This window comes from Geotrypetes seraphini, chromosome 2 (assembly GCF_902459505.1).
Source record: "Geotrypetes seraphini chromosome 2, aGeoSer1.1, whole genome shotgun sequence".
Taxonomy (NCBI): domain Eukaryota; kingdom Metazoa; phylum Chordata; class Amphibia; order Gymnophiona; family Dermophiidae; genus Geotrypetes; species Geotrypetes seraphini.
The window spans coordinates 52,808,642-52,827,765 of NC_047085.1; the positions used below are offsets into that span (position 1 = coordinate 52,808,642).

A 19,124-nucleotide genomic window follows, 5' to 3' on the forward strand; every position below is an offset into this window, starting at 1 on the left:
TCATAGCCTTCCAGTGGCATTTTTGAATATTCACGTCACTGAGCACATATTACTTAATTTATGTTACATAGCATGTTTATTGAAATTCTCTAGTGTTAGGATTAAGAATGAAGAGCCCCAGATCAGAAAACAGACGTCAGGTCTTTTTTTTTTTTTAATCAAGGGCAGTCCCTTGCTGTGGGTGAACACCTTCGGCTGAACGTTACCCCCAGCGTGGCCCCTAATGAATCAAAGCTGACGGGCCCTCTCGAATCGGATCTTCGGCGGGAGCTTAGCAAGCCCGTTTAGGAAGAGGCGCCTTTTGATCGGACTGACGCAGTCCCCAAAGCGTCCCCGCGCGATCCGACCCATCAGCACGCGTCAAAATGTAGGGCACGAGCAAGCTAGGTAGGCCGACACGCGGTAGTCAGCAGCGTGTTTTAGGGAACACGGTAAAACCAGGATTTGCGGAATTCTCAGGATCTCCAGGATGTAGGGCAGACCACTTTAAGAATAGATTGCTCGTTTTTTTAATGACAGCACCCAGAAAGCAGGTCTTCTTGCACGTACTCCTACTTACGGATGCAGCTGAGGGAGAGGGGCAAGGCGTGCAACAGTGAAGAACGCGGGCAGCTTCAGCTGCAAAACCGCGCAGTGCCTTCGCTCCAAGCCCTCCACTCCCAGTGACCGTGTTTTGCGCCCGTCCGACTACGAAGAAATCCGCCTTATGGACGACACCTCTCATTCATACTAAGAATATGGTGGTAAAAAAAAAAGCACACGTATACCCAAAGGGAGGCGGATTTTCCTTTTACTCCAGCTGGGATTTTGCGATTGCCCTTTTATGCTATTTTGTGGCGCTTAGCGAGCCTCCCTCCAATCTTAGCTCGCAGCTCTTGGGGGCAGGAAGATATCAGACTGTACATTCTCTCTCTCTCTCTTCCCCCCCCCCCAAGTCTGGACACACATCTCGGCGGAAGAGTGTCAAAAACCGAGCGCCCCGTCAGAAACTGCGGTAATTAACAGATCATCGACTGGCAACCTGTAGATGGCACAAGTGTTCTTTGCTTGTCGAACACCTTAACTCTTCGGGATGAGTGAGAAGGGGAGGATTGATCGTGATTGCAGTTATTTGTACGATTAGCGCACGTCACCTACAAGTAAATAATTGGAAAGTAGCGGTGGGGTTTCTACCCGCTCACTGACTTTACACATGATACATATTGAGTGCCTTAAAATCGCCAACGTCCACTTATGGCGATAAAGTGTATTCATTATTTGAGCGCAGACCCACCTACCGTCAAAATACCAGTCCACCGCATGCATATATTAATTCTGCAACTTCTAATTTCATCAATAGCAGCATGGATCTCAAATATTAGTTCCTATATTTTCCTTCAGGCGGCAGTGAAAACAATCCCCCTCCCCCCTTTTTTTTTTAGCCTTTTCACAGGCAGAATTGATCTTCCAGGGGGGAAAAAAAAAAATCTGAACTGTTCCGCCAAATAACGTTTCCCCGATTCTCGCCTAGCGTTCGGGGGGGTTTCAAACGAGCTCTCTCTTTCCTCTTTGGCGCTCAGGAGCGAGCCAAACCTGAGGTAGATCTAGTCCGGGGGTGGGAAGGAAGAGAGGAAAGAAGGAAAAAAAAAAAAAAAAAAAGAGGGGGGTGGGGGGGAGAGAGATCGAGTTAGCTGAGACTTTGCGTGCCCCCGTCGGAGAGATGGTTGAGTCCTCGTCAAGGTTGCTGTGGTATCCCAGAAACACCATTCACTCTGTGCTGTGACCGAGCAGCGGCAGCAGCAGCAGCAGCTCGACTGCGCCTGGCCGAGGGACTAAGGAATTACACCGAAGGAGCTCCTGAATAATATGAAAGCGTTCTGCGCGGGGGGAAGCCGGGAGAAGAAGAAGAAGCGCTCTGCAGCCGCCGACTCGGGCAGCCGAGGATGTGCTAAATGTGGCCGGCCGGGCTTCGGCTGCCTGCCGAAAATGGGGATTCCGAGTGGATTTGCCTGGTGGAACCTGGTCTTTTTAACGGTGGTTACATGTGCGGAAGGTAGGTTGGGGGGGGGGGGAACCAAAAATAATGTCTTAGTGCCTTCTTCGTTTTTGGAACTGAGGGCACGGCAAGTTCTTGAGCCGCAGTAGGCTGGCCGCTGACTTTTACGCTTGGTGCATATAGATAGACACCTGTATATGTGGATCCTCGCGCGGAAAGGAGTGGATTCCGAGCTATTCTGAGAGGGGAAGCGGGTTGGTTGTTTTTTTGTTTTTTTTTTTGCTTGCCAGGCTTGGCGTTCAATGCAGTGATTGAGCTGGAGCCCAATAAATATTCTTGCAGTATGCTCAAACGAATACGTGAGTTGGTTCATAGAAGCCTCTAACTACTGTGTATATTCGAGCGGCATTACTTGTCTTGAGTGTTAAAAAAAAAAAAAAAAAAAAAGCATCACACATACGGCTAATTCGTACCAGCTGGAATTGCTAGAGATGTATTGGCTTGTTTGCTGAGTTTAGTCCCTTCCAAACGGAAAGTTACTAAGCTTTACAGTTGTAAAAATTTGCAGAGGAGCTTTCGAAGTCACATAATGCCGATACTCTTCCATATAGCCCAAACTGACGTAAAATATACTGTACAGGCATGACTCTTTATTTTCAGTTCTGCTGAGGCCATAATAAACTGTATCGTATTTAATGTACGGTATAGCCGACTAAAATGAATGGCATCTCTCCCCTCCCCCCCCCTTGAATATTTTAATGAAAATAAGAAAGTGTTTTTACTAGGAATAAAATGATTTTAAGATAGAACAATAATGGTATATGTCACCCACACAGCAACAAATGCAAACGTTTATAATGTGAAGAACCAGTTATCAAGTAAGGGTACGGTTTCTGAAATCAGCCATCGCAGCACGATTATATATATATATATATATATATATATATATATATATACATTTTCAGATATATGATATATTGAGCAGTTAATATACACAGAGCTGTATGTAGGTTGTTTTCTGTATTTGTACTATATCAAGGTCCTTTCTGGTACCCCCCCTACTTATTCTGGGTGCTATAACTGATTGGCTTTTTGGCAAATCTGTCCTCTTCAGCACAATAATGTGTTCCTAGGTGTTATTGATCTCTTTTTTTTTTTTTTTTATTGAGAGAAGGTTCTTTTCACGCCTCAGCTATTGCATATGTATAGAGAGGGTGAATAAATGCAAACTGTATCTTTTGGCTCTCGCAAGGAATGCTGTTCTAAAGTGCAATCTCCTCTGTCTTGATGAAACACTTTATTGTAGAGCTTGCAGCTGGTCTCCCCTCCGCAAAGAAAGCAGTCTATTTGCATTCCGTGGAAATGATAATCCATGTTCGGTGGGGTTCGGGGTTACCTCATCCTACGTTATCTTGACACTGTATCTGATTATAGGTGACATGTTTAGAATGTTAATCTACAGCCTAATTACAGCATCCGTGTGTTCTTTATGGTTTTCTGTGCTATGCCAAGATGATTAGTAATTTTTATGCATCTTGTTCCCCCCCCCCCCCACCAAAAAAAAGAGAGATTGAATGCATTTTCCTACTCTTGGAGGAAGATCCTAAATTAAACGCTAAATCATTTCTACTGCTTCTATGCTCCTTCCTTAACAGGTGCAGTTGAATTTGCAGTATGGTATAAATCCATTACGAGAAAACACATATATCTCGTGGACAATTTTCTTCCTGTGAAATAAATTGTATGAAAGTGTGCGCTTGTGTGCAATCTCTTGCTCTTATCTTAAAAACTCAGGAACAACCTGAAATATGTGTATCCCTTATCTGAAAAAAAGGACCCTGTAGTTAATGGATGACACACAACCTGCTTTAGTGAGTAGGAGTCGCATGGAGGCAGCATCCTACAAAAATGAAGCTCAGTGTATTCCTCATACTATGAAAAATGGCCATGGTTTAGTGAGAGTTTTTTGAGGTACCTGTTGAATAAACTGAAAACCATTTGCTTTGGAAGAACAAATAAGTGAAACATGCTGAAGCCTAGAATTGAAAGAAAAAAAAAGCTTAAACCTTGCCTCTTTCATAGTGTAAGCCAGTGGCAAGCTAATTATTGGCGTTTGCTAAACTGGCAAATATACATTTTCCAAAATATAAGCGTGAAGGAGGCTTATTATGGGGCGCAAGTCACTTTGCTTTCCTTCAGTGCCCCGGGTAACTCGCTTGAGTAGCTGCAGCAGATGTAGCCTTAGATGTGTTCCTGCCACGACGAGAGCTCCAGACACTGCCAACGCCCCTAAAGCCAAATCCTCCACCCCCCCAAAAAATCTATCTATAATTTTTGACACACGTTTTTGCTAGATGCCCAGAATTTTCATGCCATCGGATGAACTGAGCATCCGACACGGTTCATTAGTCAGTAAGAGTCACGTTGTCTAATGTTGCCCTGCCACCCTGTCCTCTCACCTCCTTGTAAAGAACACGATTGAAGAAAAGATTAAGGAGATAATTATGCAGAAAGTGGATGAAGAGTCGTGGCTTAAGAACATATAGATCTTTTTATTATTATTTAATAAGTCGATACAGTTTCAGGGATCGGATAACATTTGCATATCTGCAGGAATATGGAGTTCTGGTCCAGTAAACAATACATTAAATTTTTACTTTTAACAAACATTTCCAAGATGTTGTGTGCTTATAAGAATGGAACGGTTCCCTTCAGCACATGTACTTTTGGCTCTAGGGTGGATAAGTGAAGTGCAATAGATGATTAAAGAGAAGTTCAGCAAACAAATGGAATTATTTCCCCTGAGATTATCTTTTCGACTGTAGCATTTGCACCATGTCTGTAAACAGCTCCATTTGATTTCGACAGGAGATGGGAAAAGCAGTGGTAATTTACCTACTGATATACCAAAGTCATCTAGATGGCAGGTTGGAAAAATGGTGCTTCTCTGACTTCTATGAAGAAGTTGGAGGGGAGCACACAAGACATCTCCTTCTCAGTATAGTTGTTAAAAACTTACATATTGCTTCAGATATATTTTCTAGGGTTTATTATTATTATTGAAACTACACTGTGAATTAGGGCAAGAGACTATCTAAAAAGGAAACTTTCTAGGAGAAAAGATAAAGCAGCATGTGACAGCTTTTTAAATGATTTTATTATTTTCAATTTCAAAAAGATACAATTGTCGGCACAACTTGCATTTAGATTAATAGCAAGCCACACACATACTTCTGGCCTCAGTACCTAAAGTTAGTTATTAACCATGATACCTACAATAAAACATTTCCTGCGTGATTAGCTCTACAATATCTTTTTCAAAGTCAACATGTTGTCTACAAGGTATTAAACCTCCAGGGGGGTTGGGGGGGGGGGGGAGGTTCAGCTCTGTAGTGGGGAATAACATACAGACCCGATGTATTTGGGGAAGATGGCACTTAGCTTTGTCAACGGATTGCCTTTTATTTTCCAGTTTGAATGCCTTCTTTTTCCCCATGATGATGATGGATATACATAAGCAAAATGAACAAGATCCTGTTCCTTATGCTAAATGCTGATATTGAATCAAATTGATGCATTACTACTACTAATCATTTATATAGTGCCAGGCAACATTGTACACATTTATATGCAAGTACTTTCTCTGTCCCTAGTGGCTCACACACTAACCCCCTCTTTTACTAAGGTGCGCTAACCGATTAATAATAATAATAATAATATTAAATTTATTTTTGTATACCGCAGTACCATAACAGTTTAGAGCGGTTAACAGAGTAAGAGACTGTACATATACAGTGATGTTACAAATAAGTCAATCAGCATAGCTTAACGAGTAGGGGAGTGGTCAGGGAATCCGGAGGTATGTCGGAGATACAAGGCGGGGGGGTGGAGGGGGGAGTCATAGGAATTTGTCAAAGAGATAGGATTTGATTGATTTCCTGAAAGTTTGGTAGGAGGGTGAGCTAGAGATGAAAGTGGTAAGACATTTATTCCATTTGCCTGCTTGGAATGCCAGGGATCTATCGAGGAACCTCTTGTAGACGCAGCCCTTTAGGGACGGGAAGGTAAACAGGTGGCCATTACGAGTGTGGGTGAGGCCTGAAAGTTCAAAGTGATCCGATAGGTAGATTGGAGACCAGCCTGTTAAGCTTTTGAAGCAGAGGCAAGCGCATTTGAAGATGATCCTTGCCTCCATCGGCAGCCAGTGTAGTTTTTTGTAATAAGGGCTTACATGATCTGATTTTTTTTTTTGAGGTTGTAGATAAGGCGCACTGCAGCATTCTGAATGATTCTTAGGCGTTTGATGTTTTTTTTAAAGGATCCTAATTGAATTAGCGCGCGCTAAACACTAACGCGTCCATAGACTAACATGCACGTGTTAGCATTTAGCACACGCTAATCGGTTAGTGCGCCTTAGTAAAAGAGGGCCTAAGGGGCTCATAATCAGAGCAAACATCCAAAAAGCATCCTAAATTGGCACTTGGACGACCTAAGCGCCAAGACGTCCAAGTGCTGATAATCAAAACCTCAAAACCGCCTTTCTGGACGTCTAGCGAGAAATCGCAGCCACTGTGCATCCCGAGCTTGAGATGGTCATGGCGGAGGCATGTGATGGGCAGGCTTTGGGTGTGCATAAGGGCGGGTTAGACTTGGACATCTTGCAGCGATAAAACGTTTTGCAAGATGTCCTGGACAGAACTTAGATGCTCAGAGCTAGACCTGTTTTGGAAGTGCCTAAGTGCCACAGAGGTGCCCAAGCTGACTAGATCAGTGGTTCCCAACCCTGTCCTGGAGGACCACCAGGCCAATCGGGTTTTCAGGCTAGCCCTAATGAATATGCATGAGAGAGATTTGCATATAATGGAAGTGAGAGGCATGCAAATCTGCTCCATGCATATTCATTAGGGCTAGCCTGAAAACCCAATTGGCCTAGTGGTCCTCCAGGACAGGGTTGGGAACCATTGGACTAGATGACCACAGCATGCATCAAGGTAAGACACCCCCCCTGACACATGCTCTCCCTGTGGTCACACGTAAATGAGAACAGAATGGTGCATACCTGGGTCTAGAACAGGGGTAGGGAACTCCGGTCCTCGAGAGCCATATTCCATTCGGGTTTTCAGGATTTCCCCAATGAATATGCATTGAAAGCAGTGCATGCACATAGATCTCATGCATATTCATTGGGGAAATTCTGAAAACCCGACTGGAATACGGCTCTCGAGGACTGGAGTTCCCTACCCCTGGTCTAGAACAACAGCATCTCGTATGGGGAAGCCTAGTAGAGCAGCACACAGGTGTCTTAAGTAGCCTTGTGGGCGGGCTAGTGAACCATAGAAAGGACGACCCAGGCCCATAAGGGCAACATCTGTGGTATTAAGTATGTGCCCATCAAAACCAACCCAGTCCCTACTATACTGCCATATAGGTGCTACCTGCAGCCTTAAGAGGTATTGGGGTGGTACTCAAGTGGGTATAATAGGTTTGGGGGGCTCACCATAAATCAAGGATCTCAAAGTCCCTCCTTGAGGGCCACAATCCAGTCGGGTTTTCGGGATTTCCCCAATGACTATGTATTGAAAGCAGTGCATGCACACAGATCTCATGCATATTCATTGGGGAAATCCTGAAAACCCAACTGGATTGCGGCCCTCAAGGAGGGACTTTGAGATCCCTGCCATAAATTATAAGGGGGTAATGCTAAGATATACATCTGACACCCTTTAAGTGAAGTTCACAGCAGTGCCATCTAAGGTGCCCCACTGCTTTGTTGGGATGTCTATGTGGCCAATTCATTACTTTGCTGGCCCCTCCCATGTTCAAATGGTCTGGATTAGGATGTTTTGAACATGGATGTTTTGGTATTCAAAGATGGCCAAAAATATTAGATGTATTTAGGGGCCAAGGCGACCAAACAGGTCATAAAAAAAAATAAAAAAAAATTGGATGTCTAATGGTTTCGAAAATGGATGTTTTCCCACCCTGATATTTATTTATTGGCCTCAATTTCTAGCACTGCCAAAAATGCCCCTCCACGTTTTGTGCTTGAGGCAATGGCAGGTTGAGTGATTTTCCCAGGGTCACAAAGGGCTGTAGTGGGAATTGAACCCAGTTCCCTAGGATCAGTCCACTGCATTAAACATTAGCTGCCTCCACTCATTGCTGCTGCTGTTCAAATAAAAGTCACTGCCTATAATTTGTAGGCTGAATAGTCTTGGACGTCATCTTTCTCGGAAGCAAAAATTATTTTTAAAAAAGTGTGGGTGGGAGTAGTAAACGCAACCCATTTTCCCAGCTGCAAATATATTGTAATGACTGGCTCAAATTGGATCCTGGGCACAGCTAAATTTTGGGCTGCCTCTAGTGATGTGAACTCCTTCATCCGTCCTGAAGTAATCGAGATAAGAGAGCAGCAGTAACACTTTACATTTTCACATAACACTATTATAGTTTGCAAACTGTAATGGGAAATCACCTATTTGCATAGATTATACAACACACACAAGCAAGTCTGCATTACAAATGGCAGATGTATTTAAAATACCTGTTGAATACCATATGAAAATAAAATTTCACTCCGTAAAATCCATGAATTGGAAAAACAAAAAAATCACCCTGGTCATTTTTAGATTCATATGTACATTCTACTATGTAGACACTCCTGTCTTCTCCTCTCTTTAAAAATTTTTTTTTTTTTTTTTTTTCTTTCTCTCTTCTTTTTTCCTCTCTCTTTCAATTTTTACTTTGTCCTATTTCACTTTCTATTGTCATACATCACCACAAACAAATCCAATACTCTGAGCTTTTCTTAATAATTAGGGCCTTTATAATTAACTGTATATTAATGCAAAATGTTATACTACTTTTATGTATTTGAATTGCTCTGTGTATTTTTTTAAAATACTGAATAAAAATTTATTGAACAAAAAAAAAAAATAAATAAAATACCTGTTGAATCTACCGAAGTATAATCAAAGCATCATATTTTCCTGTAACTCCATCTAGTGTCCCCTGTCTTTTTTGGGACAGTTAGTCATTATTGAAACAGGTCTAGCGAAAAAAAATCCTATTTTGTTTTTGCCCTGGATGCTTTTACAATATTTCATTGTCACAAAAAAAAAAAAAGTCCAAATTGTAAGCCTGCTCTAGTCCTACCCAAAGCATGCCTACCAACATATCCTCTTGAGATTTAGATGAACTACATTTAAACGCATCTTAAAACTGAAATATGTTGATCTCACTATATATTGTAAAGACTTTAGCTGATGTATAAAGTGTAAAATGTATTCTTTTCCTTGTATTCACTTAATGAAAATATTAAAAATTAATAAAGATTTTTTTTAAAAAAACCCTGAATTTGGAAAATAGTGATGTGCATAATTTGGAAAAAAAATAAAAATCTACAGTATCTGCTTCTTTGTGCCATTTTTCTGTTTTGAAAATGACCCCAAGGTGACATTTGATTGGACATCTTTGAACTGAATTTTAAACTGAACCTAAGTCGGTTTTCAGTTGAAAATGCACGAAGGGCTCCTTTTACTAAGCCGCGTTAGGGCATCACCACGCGGAATAGTGCGCACTAAATTGTCACGCGTGCTAGACGCTAACACCAGTATTGAGCTGGAGTTAGTTTTAGCCGCGTAGCGCGGGTTTAGCATGCGCTAAAATGTTGCGTGCGCTAAAAACGCTAACGTGGCTTAGTAAAAGGAGCCCTAAACCTAGCTGGTAAAAATTGAAATTAACTAGCTATTGTTGAATCAGCGCTATCAAACATAAATGTGTATATTCTAAAGTTTTTATTCCGTTTTCCCCCTCTTTTACTAAGGCGCGCTATGCTTTTTAGCGCACACTAAACACGCGCTAAATGCTAACGCGTGCATGTTATTCTATGGACGCATTAGCGTTTAGCGCATGCGTTGATTTAGCATGTGCTAATTGCACAATAAAACGCTTAGCGCGCCTTAGTAAAAGAGGCCCCCTTCTGTCTTCTGTTGGGGTGTGCACAGCAACATTTGTTGGTTCGGTTCATGTTTGATTCAGTCACTTGTTTTGTTCATTTTTGCATTCCAAGGGCCCAATATTCGGTCAATGGTGATCAGTGTTTGTTGACTACTGTCGACATAATCCCCAGAAATTCGATGTCGGGCCATGTCCGAGCTCTGGCATTTCCAGGGGTACGGTGCTTAAGTTCAGTTTTCAGCACTTAACTGGCTTTGGTGAATCACATACTGACTTTAGTGCAGTTTTATTTGTGCAGTTACCTTGGCCAAGGTAAGTGTTGAATATTGGCACTTAACTGGCTAAGTGCTGACTCTGGCCCCGGAAAGCCTCCAAAATAACCAGTTTCACACTGGGTGCTAACTGGACATTTTCAGCAGCACTGTCTAGCTAAGTGCCCCTGAATATGACCAGTTAGCACCATGTGATTTAACTGGCCAGGAGCCTTTTCTGGCTGGTTAAATTGCTTTGAAAATCAACGCTCAAATTATTTGGATCAGTCGGATAATTTACATTCATTAAAGTCAATGAAGAAAGCAATTTTACACGCTAGGGATTTTTCATCCACTTGCAAATCAACTTGTTTAAACTTGCTGTCAGACATATGCCATGGAGTAAACAGCAAAGGTCCACAACATCATAAGAGAGACAAAGGCAACTAACAGTGGCATGAAGACCCCCAGGTCTCTATGAAATGACATAGTAGAGAGGGGACATGATTGTAACATTCAAGATAATGAAGGGAATAGACTTAGTAGAGAAAGAGAGATTGTTCACCCTCTCCAAGGTGAAGAGAACGAGAGGGCACTCACTAAAGTTAAAAGGGGATAGATTCCGTACAAACGTAAGGAAGTTCTTCACCCAGGGAGTGGTAGAAAACGGAACGCTCTTCCGGAGGCTGTTATAGGGGAAAACACCCTCCAGGGATTCGAGTTAAAGTTAGACAAGTTCCTGCTGAACCAGAATGTATGTAGGTAAGGCTAGACTCAGTTAGGGCACTGGTCTTTGACCTAAGGGCTGTCATGGAAGCGGACTGCTGGGCACGATGGACCACTGGTCTGACCCAGTGGCGGCAATTCATATGTTCTAGAATGAAGACCCCCAAAAGGCAAAGCAGCACCAACATTGGTAGGAAGAACACTAGAAACCAGGCAGTGGCATAGTGAGGGTGAGAGGTGCCCCTCCCCCACCCTCTTCTCTGCCCCACTGCCCCTTCACTGATCCTCCCCCCTGCCTTGCACAACCCCTTCCCTTCTCCCGTATCTCTATTTCACCACTGTGAGTAACAACTTCAACATGCTCCTCACGAACCCAGCGGCTCTCCCTCTGATGTCACATCCTATGTGTGGTGCCCGGAAGTGACATCAGCGGGACAGATGACACAGTCATGAGCAACACGTTGAAGTTGTTCATGGTGTTGAACGGGAAGGGGAGCACGTGTGTGGTGAGGGGGCAAAGAGGAGGAGAGGTGCTGGCACCTTCACCAACATGGTACCTGGGGCGGACACCCTCCCCCTTCACCTGACCCTTACTATGCCACTGAAACCAGGAGAGGGTAAATTAGCACAAACATTCCAAAGGACCAAGAGAGGAAAAGCAGTGCTGACTGGCCTGAATCCTCCAAAACCTGTGGGCATGGATTGAAGAAGCACCAAAAGGATTAGGTCAGTGGTCTCAAACTTATGGCCCGCCAGGCACTATTTTAAGGCCCTTGGTATGATTATCATAATCGCAAAAGTAAAATAAAACAGTTTCTTGATCATATCTCTTTAGCTATAAATTATTATTATTAAGACTTAACTAAAAGGAAAGATTTATAAATGATAAAGAGTTTTATTTCATGCAAAATTGTCATTTCTTTAATAAGACATTAACTATTTTTGTCTGAGGCCCTCCAAGTACCTACAAATCCAAAATGTGGCACTGCAAAGAGTTTGAGACCACTGGATTAGGTCATGCTCAGAGTTTTATGGTAAAATGTCCCATTCGGTGTGTGTGTATGTATGTATATATATATATATATACTAGCTGATGTCCCGGCGTTGCACGGGTATTTAATTATAGCAATAACACTGTAAATGGATTCAAATAAAGATACTTTATAGTGGTGAATGAAATTATTTTTTTACAGCTTAATAAAAAGTACAAAATTCAAATTATAATGTGAAATAATTGACAAAATGAATACAATACAACTAACGCAAAACGTGATTATAAACAACATTTTTAGTTTCACCTCCTGGAGCAAGAACATATAAATTCTTGGGTAACCCACCCTTGAGCAAGCAACATAGAGTTGTGGGCCGCGAGACCCCCAGAACATATCACCCCAGGTAGTGAGGGATCTGCATACCAAGTTTCGTTCAAATCAGTCAAGCCGTTTTTGAATAACTGTGAGAATGGCAGCTTTTTACATTTTTTCCATTGACATGAATGGGTGAAATCTGAATTTATGTTTGTAGCTCCGCCCATGTGTGCAGGTGGGCCGCGAGACCCCCAGAACATATCATCCCAGGTAGTGAGGGATCTGCATACCAAGTTTCGTTCAAATTGGTCAAGCCGTTTTTGCGTGATCGCGGCACATACATACACACATACATACCTCCGATTTTTTATATATATATATATATATATATATATATATATATACCTGAATGTCTCCAGAAACAGGGTTTTAGGCCTTTTTTTTTTTTAAAGTAAGATTGGAGTGCAGCATAAATTTTCATCTCTATTGTTCCTAGTCAATCACAAACACAGCCTCTGGGTCAATAAGTTGAAAACCAATTTTAAAGAAATTACATCGGTTGCCAATCTATCATCGGGTTCAGTTTAAGATTTTGAAAATAATCCATCTAGGGATATATGACACCCTTCCAGACTATCTGACCAAATGCTTGAAAATATATAAACCTAATAGAATTTTGAGATTAGAAAATAGGATGCTGTTAGTTGCAAGAATAAGAGAGGACATTAAGTATGCCTCAACTAGAAAGTCTTGTTTTTCAATTGCTTTGGAATGGTCTGTCCGGAGCAATACGTTTTTGTAACAATGTACAGCTATTTCAAAAACTACTTAAGGCTCATTTTTTCGTCTTAGCTTTTAGCTGTCCCTCTGACATCCAATATAATGTTTGAGAATGACTACAATTTTTTTGTTGAACAATATAAATGTAAACAAAGCTGATTAATGTTTTTAATACATTGGAAAATTTGTGGTAAAATTTGACCTCTTGCATGTTTACTGTAAGCTGCTTAGGAGATAAGCGGATAATAAGTTCTTTAAATAAATAAATAAACCAATAAATAAATAAACAGTGGCACAAAGACCCAAAAGCACAGAGCTAGTGGCAAAGCAGAACTATCACCGGCAAATATATCCTCATAGCACCAATGACAAAAAGTTTAAGCATTAGTGTTCAGTGGGCAGGAGTGGCCTAATGGTTCGGACTGCTGCCGTGGCACCCTGAAGTTGCATGCTCAAGCCCAGGGCCACTCCTTGTGACCCTGGACAAGTCACTTAACCTCATCAGCCTTCATCAAACAATAGCCCCATGCCTTCATGGATAAGCTTCAAAATATCATGCATCCTACGCAACATACTTCACAGAAACTCAGCTGCTCCCCTTATCCTACTATTTTCAGCGGTCTGGTCTACCTCCAGAAGAATCCTTAACAGAATTCAACTAAACATGCTAGCCACAAAAAACCTTCACTACAGGCGAACCTTCCACTCCATGCTAACTTGTTATCTGGGAGTAAAAACTTGGAATGTTCTCCTAGAAGCAATCAGAATGGAAGCCAACTATACCTTATTCCGGAAGAAGCTGAAAACTCTTCTCTTCGACAATTGATACTATTAGCATCTTTCCATCTTTCCTCCCGCTATTTAGGCCTTTCCTTCCCTTCCTTCCCCTGTCCCTTCTCTTCCTTCCCCTCCCCTCCTCCCCCTCTCTTTCATTTTCACTGTAAGTCGCCTAGAGCCAGTGCGACACACAAATGGAAGATTAGATTAGACTTAACCCTAGGGCTACCAGACATTTGGATTTACCTGGATGTGTCCTCTGTGTTAGAAACTGGCTAGTGAGAGGTGACAAAAGGTTGTGATAAATGACATTCACTCAGAGAATAAGGGCATTATGAGTTGTGTGCCATAGGAAATCATTCCTTGGTCTGGTTTGGTTAAACATTTTTTTAAGCAATATTGCAGAAGAGTTGTCAGATGAAGTTTACCTCACTGCAGATACTACTGTTTGCAATATATTCTGGAAAATATGGATGACATGAAGAGAATTCCAGTGAACATTGAAGAATGGTCTAAAATTTGGAAGATAAAATGTAATGCTAAAAATGACAAGGCCATACATTTGGTTTAGAAAAAGGCTAAGGGAGTGGTACAGTACAGCAGGCCTGAGGGTGACTATATTTGATGATTTAAAGGTGGCCAAAGAGGTAGAAAAGGCATAGCAAAAACCATTAGGATCCTTGGGTAGATAAGGAGAGAATCTGTCAGCAGAAAAAGGAGCTGATAGTGTCTCTGTATAAGGCTCTTCATGTGTACAATTGTGCACAGTTCTGGACATCACAACTTAAGATATAAACAGGATAGACTGAGTCAAGTATGCAGTTACTAAAACAGTCAGTGATCTTTCTCATAAAGTATACTGTACAGGGCTAACTTAACTATCTCAGGTATAATTTAAATATATCTGTAACCTAAAAGTATAGGGGGTGGACTTTGAATCAAAAGAAAGCCTGGGACAAGTAGACATAAGATGAAGGTGGAAGGGGATAGAGTCAAGAATAATCTAACAAAATAGGGATAAAGATTGGGACTTGTATACCACATTTTTGTAGTTTTTTTTTTTTTACAACCACACTCAAAGTGGTTTATATACAGGTACTTCAAACATTTTCCCTATCTGTCCCAGGGGCAGTGGAGGATTAAGTGTAAAACAAGGACTATAACGTAATAAAGATACAAAATTATGTAGGGGTGTGCAGGCTAAACATTTCACCCTTTTTGTCCCGTTTGTCATAATTAGATTGTAAGCTATTTCGAACAGGAACTGTCTTTTGCATATTTATGTTAAAAAAAATTTTATTGTGGGTACAAAAGATAACAAAGTGTACAGCAAGGGCAACTGAACAAACATCCAACAACAACAAAATACTTTTCATTTTATAAAGAGTAGTAAACCATCACCCAACCATTCCAACCCTACCCAACCACCCTGAACCCTGTATGCACCCCCCCCCCTTAGAAAAATATACAGAAGATGACCAACAGGTCTCAAACCTCTTTTGCATATTTAATGATTACTAGTAGTCGTGTTTAATTTCCCATGCCATCCGTGGGATTTTGCTTTGTTTAAATTCTCAAAAGTTAGGCGCCGGAATAATACCTCCCTCGCTGGACGGCTTCCTCCTCCCAATTTTGCGGCCAACGGTGAAGGACAGAAGCGATCTATTTGGCATCCAGCCTGGCCCTGTGCCGCTTCCTGAATGACTGCCATAAGTTCTCGCGAATCCCATGAGAACCGACGGCAGCCATTCAGGAAGCGGCACGAGACCAGGCTGGAGATCGAAAAGATCGCTTCTGCCCTTCAACGCTGGCCGCAAGATTGGAGGAGGCAGCTGTCCAGCGAAGAAGGTATTTAAGAAGGGGGGGGTGATTAAAAAAAGTAAGAAAAGCCATGGTTAATGCCATGGGGTGGCTTATCTATCAATTTTAAAACATATATCAGCATTTACTGCGGTCTATATATGAGGAAATATGGTATATGCCTAACTTTAAGTGCAAACATTTATGCTAGCTCAATAGGCATCCAAATCACAGATGGCATTCAATGTGAGCAAGTGCAAAGTGAAGCATGTAGGGAAGAGTAACCCAGTCTTTTGCTATGTGTAAACAAGGTTCCATATTAAGAGTCGCCTCTTAGGACAAAGATTGCGGTGGTGGTGGTGGTTTTTTTAGTTCATGAAAATCTTTATTACATTTTAAAAACTTACAAAAGTACAAAGAACAACAGAGTTTGACAAATGATAGCAAAAGATAGCTGCCATTATACAGTGAAATAATATCAGTAATGATACAATAACCATGCAACTGTGTTATCTTCAATAGCCAGTTAAATGTATGATGGTGGCAATGTGAGAAGTATTTTATAAGATTCAGATATACATGATGACATTTTAAATGGATTGATGTAAGTGACTGGAATGTTGTGTATGATGTAAAAGGTTTTGAGAGATGTGAATGTTAAGGGAGTTTATTTATGAGTATAATGAAGGTGTTGTGCAATATTGTTGAAGTAGATCCCATATTTTAAGATAAGATCCAACAGTTTTAAATTTTTTCAAATATAACTTGTTCGTATTTAACAGTTAAGCATATCATATTCCACCAAGTATTAAATTCTATTTTTGATAAAATTTTCCAATGGTGTAGTATATTTTTGATTGCCAGAAATATCAATATATTAAATAATCTACTTTTAGGAACTACTAAACGGGTTTTAAGGCCTAAATGACCCATGTTAAGTGTTTTTGAGTGCAGTGGTCAAATATGTATGATATTAGAAATAGTTTTCCATGCTTTAACCCAGGGGTGCCCAAAAGGTCTATCACGCTCGACCGGTAGATCGCGAAGGCAACGCGAGTCGATCGTGTTGCCTTCGCGTTCTTCTTTCTTCCCGACTCGGAAGCACCGAGCCAACCAACTTCTCCCACCCGACGTCAATTCTGACATTGGAGAAGAAGTTCCGAGCCAGCCAATCGCTGCCTGACTGGCTCGGAACTTCCTCTCCAACTTCAGAAATTACGTCGGGGAGAGGAAATCTAGTCGGCCCAATGCTTCTGTGTGGGGAAGTAGGGAGAGCTTAGGGCAGCGGTGGTTTGGAGGCCTGTTCCCCAATGGCGGCTGCAGTGGCTTGGGAGTAGGCAGGGAGACAGAAAGAAGGGGGAGCAGCGAGACAGAAATAAAGAAGGGAAAAAGGAAGAAAGAAAGGGGGGACAGGAAGACAGAAAAAAAGGGGGCATGGAGAGAAGAAGAAAAAGTTGGAGGAGGGAATGAGGTCTGGAGGAGAGGAAGCATACAGGAGGCTGAAAGAAGTGAAGAAATATTGGATGCACAGTCAGAAGAAGAAAGTGCAACCAGAGACTCATGAAATCACCATACAACAAAGGTAGGAAAAATGATTTTATTTTCAATTTAGTGATCAAAATGTGTCCGTTTTGAGAATTTATATCTGCTGTCTATATTTTGAACTGTGGCCCATTTTTATTAAACCGCAATAGTGTTTTTTAGCGCAGGGAGCCTATGAGCACCGAGAGCAGCGCAGGGCATTCAGCACAGCTCCCTGCGCTAAAAAACACTATTGCGGTTTAGTAAAGAGGGAGGGGGTATATTTATCTATTTTTGTTTAGTTGTGACTGAGGTGACATTGCATAAAGTCATCTGCCTTGACCTCTTTGAAAACCCGCAGAATATAAATGATAATTAACATTTTCTCTGCGTACAGTGTTCTTTGTGTTTTTTAAAATTTTATTGTTGGTAGAACATTTTGACTTGGTCATTTTAAAAGTAGCTCGCAAGCCCAAATAGTGTGAGCACCCCTGCTTTAACCCAATAACTCTTTAAATGTACACATTCAAAAATCATGTGAAGACGACTTCCTATTTCAATATTATATGACCAGCATATGTTTGATATCGTTTTTGTTATCTTGGCAAGTTTTAGGCCCTCTTTTACAAAGACGCACTAAGCGATTTAGCGCAGATTTAGCACACGCAAAATCAATGTGTGTGCTAATCGCTAACACACCCATAGGATAACATGCGCTCGTTAGCGTTTAGCACGTGTTTAGCGTGCGGTAAAAAGCTTAGCGTACCTTTTGTAAAAGAGGGGGTTACTAGTGTCCAATGAGCTCTATGTAGGAGGAAGTACATAGATTGTAATGTTGAAGTAGATCTAATATTTTTAAATATTTAATATAGGTGGTATTATTGATGATATGTCGCTAACCTCTGCTTAGTTAACACTGGCGGCTAAGAAAGTAAACAGAATGTTAAGAATTATTAGCAAAGGAATTGGAGAACAAAACTGAGAATATTATAATGCTTTCTTATCACTCCATGGTGCAACTGCATTTCAAGTATTGTATGCAGTTTTGGTCACATCTCAACAAAGATGCCATGGAATTAGAAAAGGTACAGAGAAGGGTCATGAGAATGGGGCAACTTCCATTTGAGGAAAGGTTAAAGAGACTAAGGCTCTTCAGCTTGGAGAAGAGATACCTGTGGGGAGATATGATAGAGCAGGATAGATTAATATGACTCGCTTGTTTACTCTCTTTTTTTTTTAATACATGGACTGGAGGGCACACAATGAAGCTACTAAGTAATAAATTCAACACAAATCAGGAAAATATTTCTTCACTAAACATGTGATTAAATTCTGGAATTTGTTGCCAGAGTATGTGTAAAAGTAGTTAGCTTAGCAGGGTTTAAAAAAAGATTTTGCCAAATTCCTACAACAATTGTTAAAAAATATAGAAAAATAAATTTCTTATTCTTGGGATAAATAGCATAAAATCTGTTTTATTCCTTTGGGATCTTGCCAGATAGTAATGACCTGGATTTGTCACTGTTGGAAACAGGACACTGAACTCAATGGATTTTCAGTTTGTCCCACTATGTTCTTAAAGGCTGCTGTAAATGTTTGAAGGCAATTATACACAAATGGTAGTATTCTATAAATTGTGCATCTGATTCATAGGCATTCCCCTGACCCATCTATGCCCTGCCCAAGTCCATATACTCTTGTTAAGCACAATCCCCCCTGATTTTCAGACTGCTGGAGATCACCAGTGATATCCTGCAGTCCATGGCTATACAGAAAATTCAGTGCTAGCACCATATCCGGTTACGAGCATTGAATTTCTGGTCTATGTTTGGCCAGCTGATATACAGCTGGCTAGGCCAATATTCAGCAGCTAGCCAGTATGTTTTAACAGCCAAAGATACACCATCCTATTGGCAGCTGATAACTGGAGTGACATCGCTAAAGAAATCTACTGTAGCAGCATTTAATTTTTGCAAGGTCAACTACGATAAAGTGAGGAAAATGGTTAAAGGGTCTGTGGCAAAGATC

The 19,124-nt window shown here is 41.2% G+C and overlaps 1 protein-coding gene across 1 annotated transcript in view; it reads left to right on the forward strand.

Moving 5' to 3' along the window:
* Nucleotides 1-1,676: 1,676 nt before the first annotated feature.
* Nucleotides 1,677-19,124, forward strand: part of CSMD3 (CUB and Sushi multiple domains 3) — a 1,852,015-nt gene continuing 1,834,567 nt past the window's right edge. The window contains exon 1 of the mRNA XM_033933128.1: nt 1,677-2,032. Coding sequence (XP_033789019.1) covers nt 1,846-2,032 — 187 coding nt within the window. The 5' untranslated portion in view covers nt 1,677-1,845. The remainder of the gene's footprint in view (nt 2,033-19,124) is intronic.